This window comes from Podarcis filfolensis, assembly GCF_964270895.1.
Source record: "Podarcis filfolensis genome assembly, chromosome: 4".
Lineage (NCBI taxonomy): Eukaryota > Metazoa > Chordata > Lepidosauria > Squamata > Lacertidae > Podarcis > Podarcis filfolensis.
Window position 1 is genome coordinate 68,919,217 of NC_139607.1, and position 11,832 is coordinate 68,931,048.

General features: G+C 38.3%; 1 protein-coding gene across 2 annotated transcripts in view; it reads left to right on the forward strand.

Moving 5' to 3' along the window:
* CBLB (Cbl proto-oncogene B) overlaps window positions 1-11,832 on the forward strand; it is a 57,791-nt gene that overhangs the window by 39,829 nt on the left and 6,130 nt on the right. For both annotated transcript variants that reach the window (XM_083611516.1, XM_083611517.1), the window contains exons 13-18: window positions 751-845; window positions 4,357-4,497; window positions 5,703-5,779; window positions 5,872-6,000; window positions 7,053-7,193; window positions 8,324-8,443. In XM_083611516.1, the coding sequence (XP_083467642.1) occupies window positions 751-845; window positions 4,357-4,497; window positions 5,703-5,779; window positions 5,872-6,000; window positions 7,053-7,193; window positions 8,324-8,443 (703 nt within the window). The remainder of the gene's footprint in view (window positions 1-750; window positions 846-4,356; window positions 4,498-5,702; window positions 5,780-5,871; window positions 6,001-7,052; window positions 7,194-8,323; window positions 8,444-11,832) is intronic.

Sequence of the window (11,832 nt, forward strand, 5' to 3'; positions counted from 1 at the left end):
TCTGGCTCATAGTTTAGCTCTCTCCAGACTAACTATATGCTGTGAACAAAGAAGAAACCTTGGTTATGATTCATGGTTACTTTGGAGAGAGCTAAACCACAAGCCCTGGTTCAGATTACATATGACTTAGCTTATGTTGACACACAACAGCTGAACAACCAGAGAGGAACAAAGCAGCCACAATATTCTCCTCAGAAGCTTGTTTGTACACACTAAGCTGTGGTTTGTCTTCGCATGATGGCAAACCAGTCTGTGTTAAATGCCTGGAGTTCCGAAGAAGACCACTTTTTGTGTAGAATTATGAGCCTAGGGCTTGCCTATCAGAAGGTTGGTGGTTCGAATCCCCACAACAGGGTGAGCTCCCATTGCTCGGTCCCAGCTCCTGCCAACCTAGCAGTTCGAAAGCACGTCAAAGTGCAAGTAGATAAATAGGTACCGCTCCGGTGGGAAGGTAACTGGCGTTTCCGTGCGCTGCTCTGGTTCGCCAGAAGCGGCTTAGTCATGCTGGCCACATGACCCAGAAGCTCCCTCAGCCAATAAAGCGCGATGAGTGTCGCAACCCCAGAGTCGTCCGCGACTGGACCTAGCGGTCAGGGGTCCCTTTACCTTTACCTATATTGGTATTGGACTACAAAGAGCAGATTGAGATACATTAAATTTGAGGGGAAGGACTTAAATAATGCATCCAGTTATTGATTTTACCTACACATTGTGGAGGAATTATAATACTGAGAAATCCATCCTGTGCAGATATTTTCAAATGGCCATCTAGGAAATGAAGAGTATGATGTTCCACCTCGGCTCTCACCACCTCCTCCAGTTGCCTCAGTCTTGCCGAATATGAAGTAAGTTTTATTTTAAAGTTAAAAATACTGCTTACAAAGTATGAGGGAAAAGAAAGTTGGCTTGATTAAGTTAACAAATTAAATTTCTGTTAAAACTAAAATGTACCTTGTCTAAATAAAAAATTAAAAAATAGTCCAGTAGCGCCTTATAGACCAACTAAGTTTGTTCTGGGTATGAGCTTTTGTGTGCATGCAGAGTTCTTCAGATACACCGAAACAGAAGTCACCAGACCCTTATATAATACCCAGAACAAACTTAGTTGGTCTCTAAGGTGCTACTGGACTATTTTTAAAAAAAATTATTTCGACTGCGTCAGACCAACACGGCTACCTACCTAAATCTATACCTTGTCTGTGTGTGATTTTAAAACACCCTAAAAAGATGCATATTTACAAGAAACTGGGAATGAATTTCCTGCTGGAGTAATATGAAATGAAAAATCAGTATGCTCTAGTTCCTCCAAATCCCATTGTGGGACAATGTGTCAATTATACAAGAGATGAGCATCATTCTTTGGTCAAGTTCTGGAAAAGCATGGATTTGGTGGCGCATACGACAGGGGTGTTGTAAAAACCAGAATTAGCATGTGGTGGAAATGGGAATTTTGCCTCTCAAGGAGATACTCTAAAATATGAAGAGACCTGTCAGAGCTACTCTGCTTCTTCCCCTACTCCCAGTTCATTGTGATAGAGGAAATAAGCATGTTAGCAGTTCATTTTTTATATTTTGTTGAAGCAGCTCCCCAGGAGGCATTTTTGCCAGGAGGAAAAAACCCACCAAATGTATTCTATGCCCCATTCGATTAGATCCTATGGTTTGCTTCTCATAATTGAACAAGAAATACACTCTTCCCCACCCCCATCCTTTATTTCATAGAAAGATGCAGCCCAGCCTCAGATACTAGCCAAAGGCAAATGGGAACTTAGGGTAAATGCATACTAATGAGCCCAAGAAACCGCTTCTTTCAAAGGAGTAATAATGAAGTGTTTTCTTGGGTTCATTAGTATGCTTTCCCTGCCTTCTAATGGTCACAGTTTTTATCTTGGTTTCCTACTGGTCATAATGCGGCATGTACATTCTTTTATTGTGCACATTTGTATTGAATTAATATAAAGTCAATGCATCATGTGTGGAATGTGTTCTGTGTTTAGGTTATTGTTCTTGGTAACCTCTTACGATACTAATATTATGCTGTGTTTCCAGATGTTCTTTGTTTTAACTTCTTGCTTTGCTGACCCAGTAGCAGGCTCTCAGAACATGATACTTCCTCATAAATAGCAAAAGTGTTATATAATAGTGTAGTGGTAGCGTAACAAGTGTCAGCATACATAGGTTAGTAGTTGCAAGAAACAGCTTTTTGCTATATGTTTGTTGCCTTGTAAGCTGGATGTGCCATGCTGTTTAAGCACAGCAGATCCTGTTAATGGCAAACAAACACTTTCCATGAGCTTTTACTCATTGTAAAGCTTTGGAAGATGGAATGTTCCTTTTCAGCTGATTGGAAAACAATTAACATTTCCAGGGCAAACTATATGATGTGACTCTCTTGTGGAACTGTGGAACTTTAATATGCTTAGAAGTCATTGTATTGGCTTAACATTATTGAGTGCAATCAATCAATCAATCAATGCTGGTTTGTTTATTGATATGTTGCCCTTAATAGGTTTTTTGAAGAGTAGGATATAAATGCTTAAAATAATTAGGAGTACATTTTAAAGCATACAACATTTCTTGACATGTTTATTAATAGCATTGTAAAATTAGCCATATCCATTAATAATATTTTATGGCTATTGTAACTTAGACGGAAATTCAAAAGACTGGTGCAAATAGATTAGTAGGGAGATTTGATGAGGTTTCAAAAGCTATTTGCAGAACATGGGAGTCACCTTTAAATAAACCAGTCCTACATGGTTAAGGTCACAATCCTAGACCTACTTACCTGGGAGTAAGTCTCACGGAGTTCCATAAAGCTTAAAGCTTCCTTCAGCATAGTTGTGGGTAGGATTGCAGCCTAACATATCAATGTATGCCAGGAAACTCAGTGAGATCCCATCAGATAAATAAGAGGCTTTAGTAAGCCTCTTTGAGTTCATTAACAATAAGATCATTTGATGGGTTCAAAGTTAAGTTAATTTGGATGTACCAAATTGGATTGAGTGAACTAAGGTGGGTAATTCCCCTGAAGTAAAAATACACTAGATTTTAAGACAAAAATTAATCTATTCAGATGCAATAGTCAACCTCATTTAAGGAAGGAAAATGAGGATTCAACATGGTTTAAACTAAGTCCAGAGAAATGGAAGGGCTTTAGGAACACACAAAGCTTTATCCTGTGCTCCTGGTTTTGTGAGTTAGCAACATTAAGTTTAAAATTATGCTAACACTTTTAGCTTTGAATATTTAGTTGGGGGACAGACAAGAGGCAGAAACCTCTTTGTTTGAATATATGATGTGCTTTGGCTCCCTCTACAGAAGGTGGTTAAATATTGCACTGCAGGAATATTTAAATTTCAGATTCTCATCTTCTACTGAAAATCCATTTTCTGTTACTGTCAGTTAAATTTCTGCTTCACATTTTTTAAATGTCTTGAGTTCTTTTAACTGACTTTCTTCTTCTTTTCTTCTTCAAACTTTGGAGTATGTTTAATATATGTAGAACTCTCACTCTACTTGGCTTTTACTCTCTTAACTTCCCCATAATGGCCAGGTTGAACATGTGGAATCACCTTACACAGTTTATGTAGTGCATTGAATGAAGTGTAATAGTTAAAACAGATATCTGGAACCCACCCTGCACAGAGGATGGGAAGAAATTTGAGTGGAAAAGCCATTGATAGGAAACAACTAAGCATTTCCTATTTTACCCTTCCCTAGTTCTTTTCCACCCAAAATGGCTGTTGCTTGTCTTTTTCTTGAATCAGGCTTTCTTAAACTTGCATGTAGTTTGTTCCTAAACTAATGAAAATGGAAGTGTGCAGATCTTGCTAAACATGCCATCTCTCTGTCATTTAATATTGGGCACCTACATTATACATTTCAGGATCATTTGATGAATGATTTAAAAAAAAATTAAGTTCCCGTTATCTCTCTCTCTCCTTTGGGACATCAGCTGAAGATAAAATTACTATGTTAAGGGTCAAGTGTCCACTGCTTCTAACATCTAGCTGAGGGGGCACCAGAAATCTCATAATTTTCCTTAGCTTTAACAGGAAAACGTTATGTAGCTACCTTATCAATAAGCATCATATTCCATTCATATTTATGCTGAACTTATTGCATATTTTTGTTACACGCAGTGTGAAAAATCACCAAATGAGTGTTGCATTTGGATCCAGGAAAGTTGTTGGTTCAAATCCCTCCTCAGTTGGAAAGCCTATTAGGTGACCACCTGCTAATCTTAACTTAACAGCCCTGGAAAAAGCTCAATTTAAATCACCAATAAATGTCATCAATATCTGCTACTATAACAAAGAAACTTATCTGGGTTTGATATACTTTTCTCTTGAGGTCTCCTGTTCCTGTTAAAAATTCCCTCCCTGAGAAACCAAGAGAATGTTTAGAAGAAGATGAATACAAGATTCCTTCATCCCATCCTGTTTCTTTGACTTCACAGTCACCTCATTGTCATAATATAAAGTCTCACATTCGGTAAGGCATGGTTTGAAGGCAATGGTGGAATCATTCTTTGGCATGATAGTATATCTAGTTTCAGTTTAATTTCATGTTTTAATTTATTGATGCAAATGTTCAAATTAGGGTGATACCAACTACTATCATTTTCATACAAAATATGATGTGGTCAATATAACTTTTTAAAAGGTGATCCTCCAGATGCTTGTTTGTTTGCTTAAATAATGTCTCCATTGCTTTATATTTAAAACATCATCATAATCTCAAAACTGTTTACAGACTGAATCAAGGCATCAAAAAAAAACCATTACAAAATAAAACAAAACATTACAGTACAAAGTTAAAATATTTAAAAATGCACATTTAAAATAACTTAATTAACAGGAAAACAAAACATAAACATAAAATATTAGATAAAAATCAACTGACTGCAAAAGAACTACATAAAACAGTATAATTAGTAACTAAGCAAAATAACTGAAATAGAAGCTGCAGTTCCATTATACCCACACATCCCTACACCTGTAACCACTCCCAAATACATCCTTAACCATCTTCCACAGCCAAACCTCACTCACATTCATTTATTCCAGCCATGCAGATACCTCAACTAATCCCCAGTCAACCAGTTGTTACAGGGCATTAAAACCATATAGCAACATTAAGCATAATTTAAAACCAGCTCATTCACCCAGCTCCATCTGGGGCAATGTAATGCCATGCAAACAGCCACATGACATCTCCCTCCCCATCTCTTGCCAAAGTAGGGTCATGCCTATATTGGTTGGGTCTCTCACACTGTGTGGTGTACAACTCTGAAAAGCAAAAAATAAAAAATAGGGCAATCCAGACACTTAACTCTGGGCAGCAAAATTTCCATTTTCCAACCAAAAGGGGGTGGCACCCTCACATTGCTCTTGAATTATTTTCTGGAGATAGTATTTATTTATAAATAATTTTTTGTACCACTTACTGTTACAAGTGCACCTTGAAGTAGATTACAAAGATAGGAATAAAAATTACATTAAAACTATTTCAATTTTAAAATTTGTTATTAATTAGTAATGTTTTTAGTTTTCTGACCCCCATCCCCATTTTAGAAAGGTGAACCAGTAGGTTTTTTTAGAAACACAATGGCTTAATGAATTAATGATCATCTATGGTGAATTTCCTTTTTCTGTTTTCATATAACTAACATGCCAGTGTTCAATCTCTGCTTTCAGTGTGTGTGAGAATGGAATAATGAGCGAAACACACAATTCTGCCTCTGAGATGAAAAGATTGAAACATCCAGAGATGGGTATGACTTCTAAACTTTGTTTTTCCATGCTTAGAAGACAACCAGATTATTTTTTAAGGTGCAGTTTTAAGAAATCTGCTTTTGCTATTTAGGTGATACCTTTGAGCCTACTGTTCCAGTACCTTTACCACCTGCCCGACCTCCTTTGAGGGAAAACTTAAAACATGGCTCAGTAGTCAACAGGACTCCCTCCGATTATGACCTGCTTGTGCACCCTCCAGGTAATGCATTATTTTACATCTAATTTTGTAGCATAAATTATGCAGAGGAGAGCTGGTGGAATAATGAATTTCTATTCTTTTATGAATTCATAGTTGGGCTACTTAAACATATTAGACCAAACAATGCCACAAATTGTAGGTATATTGTATATGTTTAAACTTGACATAAACGAACACACATGCATATACAACTAGATATATTTTAAATGATAAAATGTAGCACAGCAAAAATATCTTGTAGTCAAACAGTTTAATACAAATGACTCTAACATGATACTAGGTGCTGCTTTTTAGAAGGGAAGAACTACTCTCCTGCACGTGGACTTCCCTACATAATTCTTTGTATCCCAGGCTAAGTAATACTTAAGTAATGCATTTGTAGGTGAGAAGATTATTGCATAAAGCAAAGTTTTAAAAGCACAATGGAATTCAAAAGCTCTTAAGAAATGACATCACAAGCCTTATTCTACTTCGTTATACTATGGTGCTCGTTTTAAAGTCATTAAGATTTCTTGTTTTGCTGCCACTGTATTTTCCCACTGAAGATGTTCCATGGCTCAGTGAATTGAGCTGACAGGTCCATGGATCCTGCCCATGTTTCTTCTTGCTGTTTAGACCCTTGCCTTGTTAATAAGCATTTCCTGGTAGTGATGCTACGTGCTAAAATTACAGCTCATGTGAACATTCATATATGTACTTGTTTGTGGGTTTAATTATGATCTGTCATAATCACCTGAAAGAAAATTCATCCTGCATTCATCATTGAACCCACAATGCATGAAAGCTCAAATGCAGATGTACAGATAATTTTACAACACAGAGAAAACTTCTAAAAACGATACAGCGAAAGGTCATTCACAGCATGTGTTAAGTGTTGTTTGGAAGCTTCACTTTTATGATGCACAATTTCATTACTGGAGTCACTGAACTCCTTGATAAACCTTTGGAGGAAGCACCTCTCTTCCTGGCCAGAGAAAATCAATTTTAAGATTCACTTTTGATCATAGCATTAATGAAGATTCGCTTATGTAATGAGTTTTCTCTCAATGCAGGCGAAGATGCATCTGACAACCCGCCACCCTCACTTCCCCCTCCGCCACCCCCTGCACGCCACAGCCTCATTGAGCAATCAAAGCCACTCATTGCAGGAAGCAGACCTTTGTCGGGACACGAACTCTACCTTCCTCCTGCAGGTAAGAGTTTAAAAGGGAATACATTTTTCATCTTCTAGTAGAGACATAGACAGACGGGGGTGGGTCATCAAGTGCTAGCTAGCTTTGGTCATATTTCTAACTATAAACTTACCATTTAGACATCGTAAGAAAATAGATGATTTATGTACGGTATAGTGAATGATAAATTGCAAGGAACTTTGACAAAAACAAATGTATGCACCACTTCTGGATAGGGCACTTGAGGTTCAAAGAGGCACATTGGAGAAATCACGCAGCAGGTGTCTGTGTGCACGTAACTAAGTCTCAAACTGAAACTCTTTTTCTCATTCTGAAGATGAAGAAGCATATGTTACAGAACTATTGCAAAATTATAGGTTTTTTTTTCTGAAATGGTGAGGTAACAGTGTACAGCACCTACCACACAACATTGTCCAAATCTCTTGAAGTAGCCTTATATTGTCATAAACCTTCAAAAATACCACCATTTGGATCTGATTCTGTTCTCACTGTTTACTGTTGATACATACCACTCTGTTGCTATACTACAGCAAAGAGCATCCCATCTCATTTTGGAGAGTCTTGTATCCTCAAGAATGACTTTTCAGGGGAACTTGGGAGCTGTAGTGAGGAGGAGGAGGTGGTACAGAAGCCCTGTTGTCTGAATGTATTTCCACTCTTGCTGTTCAGAGTTGTTTTTGTTTTTTAAAAAATGTGCTGCTGCTCAGCGGGTGGAGTGGGGAGCAATGGCTGCAGTACTGAAAAACAGCATGAGAAGGTTTGATGTAGGGTAGCCACCAGAGGCCTATTTGTATTTTTCACCTTGAGATTTGGAGGCAAAAATGCACAGCCACTCTAGCCCAACCTTCCTTTGAAAGTATATGTTGAAATAGGTTTGCAAACCATAGTTTAGAAGAAATAAATCCTTTTTCGTCTGATTGTGATTTTCATAGCATGGGAGGAAAGGAGAAATCTGCATGTAGGTATGTATGAGTGCACAATTCCATAGCACATTTTGTGACATTTGAATTAAGCCTATATTTATTAGTCCACCAGTGATCTCATTTGTATTCATTTGTGATCTTCATATTCTTTGATTACTATAATTGTCCTAGGAACATAAAATTTCCTTTTGTTTTAAAATTGTATAGATCTTTTCTTTGATCCTGTAAATGGCTTAGTTCCTTTACCTCCAGTTCGAAGATTAACTGGTGAAAATATGAAAACACACAGAACATCGCAGGACTATGACCAGCTTCCATCTTGTTCAGGTAAGCAAAGCACAGTATAAAGAACCATTTCTTTGCCACCTTCTCCCCCAAAGAACAAATTGATAACTTTGTCCTTTTTGTGATACTGAACACAATGAATTTCTATAAGGAAAGAAAACATTTGAAATTGGTGATCTATGGCATTTACCCTGTCCATCTTTATCTGAACTTCTATTGTAATTACTTTATTAGAGAGATAGCTGTGTTTCTCAGGCCCACACTACATACTGGTTTCCCTCCCTACTCGAAGGTAATATTACATATAGACAAACGGAAATCATACTATATGAAATAAGGTCTAGGAAAATATTGCAGGAACAGCACGAGGGGTGTGCCACAACTAAGAATAGCCTCTTCTAGTCCCTGCCTGTCACATCTCAGATGGCAGGGCAACCACAAGAATGCCTCAGGAGAAGATCTTGGTGTATGGTCCGACTGATGGTTTATTACTAACATTATGTATATACCTTTCACCACAAGGCCCCAGGAAGGGTTTCAACAATTTAAGCTACAATGTTAAAAGCAGTTTTAAACAAGTTACAATCACAATATAGGGTGAGTCATGTAAATATACATCTCAGATGTCAAAAGGCCAGGATAAAGAAGTGTATCTTCAGTATGTGACAGAAACTGTATGATGAAGATATGAAGATGCAAGATGCACCTCTGTGTGGCCATTTTAACATTTCCACTGCCTCACCTGAATTGGGTGTGTTTGTTCAAGAGCCTTGCCTGTGTCCTGCTGCTACTGCAACTGAAATTCATCCAGTAACAGAGGATCAAACGGGGCACTTTATCATGCTGGAACTTTCACAACATTAGCATCAAATCACAGCGTACATGAGTGAGCTTGTCCTCAAAGTAGTATACACATCATCACTTAGTAAATGCATCAAACTTGACTTTGTCAGCTGGGCCAAGTCAAAGTAGGCCATGAATCACTCAGAAAAGCTCTTATAAGAAGCACTGTAAGGACACAGTAGCCGTGGAGAAGTATTACTTCTTCACTGTCATCACCACCACAGAATAGGCTTGATAATGAGCTCTGAATTTTGTTAGGTCAGAGTCACAGTGAGTTTTGCTGCTTATTTTCTGGCATTCTCCCTGCCTGCTTAGTTATGTGAGGTAGCTGAACAGGCTCTACCTAGCAAGAGAAGGCACTTGGGAGCCATCCTGTCAACCACTTAAGTGATATCAGCATTCCACAGAGTAACCTAAGATATTAAGAAGAGTGCCCATTATGCCAACCAGAATTCTCCCAAGATCCCTCAGGAATGTGCAAAGTATGTGATTTGTACTCCACGAGTTCATAGTTTGGACAGTTATTGAATGCAACAGCAGCTGCCTAGGCAGCATATGCACACTGTGAAAACTTGACCCTACATTCCCATGATGTTAGATGGAAATGTAGTTCTGCAAGCCGAAGCCTAGTATTAATATGTATATTTTTAAAAATCGGACCTGGTTGTATGAGGCATTTAAATACACTTGCCCGTTTATCATTTACACACCTTAGAATACAACACTTGAAAATAGAAAGGCCACCAACATAGATATATATTGCATTCCACCAAATAAGATTACACAGTGCAGTGTATTGAATGTTCATTTGTATACCTAGACTAATGAAGTATAGTTTCAGGTACAGTAGTACCTCAGGTTACATACGTTTTGGGTTACATACGCTTCAGGTTACAGACTTCGCTAACCCAGAAATAGTACCTCGGGTTAAGAACTTTGTTTCAAGATGAGAACAGAAATCGTGCGGCGGTGGCGTGGCAGCAGCGGGAGGCCCTATTAGCTAAAGTGGTGCTTCAGGTTAAAAACAGTTTCAGGTTAAGAACGGACCTCCAGAACGAATTAAGTACTTAACCCAAGGTACCACTGTAATTGGAAACAGACATTACAGACAAAACATACCTAACTGAAGATAGTTCCTTTTTAGATAAACATAGCTGGTGTTGGGAAATGAACTCCTTATTCCTAAACATTTCAGTGATAAATATTAACTGGGATTTTAGAAGTTTTCCCCTCAGAAGACCATGGCTGCAGCTGCGCTTCTTTCATTATATTCCAAGAATTGATACATTATTATTTTTTTACTCCAAGGGGCCAAATTTGAGAGGTGGGTGGGCCTGCCTAACTCTCAGTCACATATTGTCATTATTGCATGACAAGATGAACAGGTTGGTTGTCCCGCTGACCTGCCAAAAGCCCTTGCATTGTGTTCCCAGGTGCCTCACAGCCAGCTTGCTGTCAGGCTTTTAGAAACAGCAGCACAAATGCTGTTGTGAGCCCTATGCGCAGCACTTCACAAAGCACAGGGGTAGCAAAGCCATTATTTCTGCTCTACCCATTGGAGGATGGGGAGAAAGAAGCCAGCATTTAACAGTCATCTCATAGCCAATCTGTCACTCACCTGCATCCAACACGGCAGGATTTAACCCATGAATTGGTGCCTGTTCCCTGCTGGAATTCAGCATTGCTCAACCTGCAGGAAGTGCTGAATTCCCTGCCCTCCCACCATCCGCTGATGTCACAAGTGATGCCAACTGAGGCAGTGCCAAATTGGACTCCCTGGTGGGCCAAGATTGGCCCGTGGGCCAGAGGCTCCCCACCCCCTGCTCTAGTCCACAATGAACACAAAACAGTTCTCTTTATAAAATGCCACATTAAAGCTTGCATAGTTAACTTTATCCATGCTTTAACTTACTTAGGGTATGATTCTTTAACTTGAACTAATTGTTTTCCATTATTGGTGGTCCTTCTGATCCCAGCCAAATTTCTTTTTTAAACGTTAACCAAATTGCTGCATGACGTACTTATAGTCGTCTTGATATTTGTGTGGGCTACATTATTTTGAAGATTTCTACCACAATCTTCTAAAATACGCACGAGTTTCAACCAGCACTACAAATAATGATGCAGTGTGAATTGTATCAATACTTTCAATTTAAGCTGAATTAAATGAAAATCTGTGTACTAAATCATGTCATAGTATAAACTGGAAAGTTTTTTATTGGATTTATAGTCTGTGCAATTAATAATATTCATGAGGAACTGTTCCACCTTTAACCTGAATTGAATAAAACACTTGTGGATAGCATTTGTATTCTGGAACAATTCAACACATAACGCACATTTTATATTCATTCCAGCTCATTTTATGGGCGATCAGAATCTGTTTAATTATTTGGCAGAATAAGAACCTTAAAATATGACAAATTAATCACTAATTTATCATGTGTAAAAATGATGGGAGTGGTCACACTCCAGATGTTCTAAGACTCTGTGTTCCCCATCCGTGATATATAAGAAGACAGCCCTTGCCCTTGGGTTTATAATCTGAGAGACACAACCCAATAGGAAAAAGGAATTTTTTTGGGGGG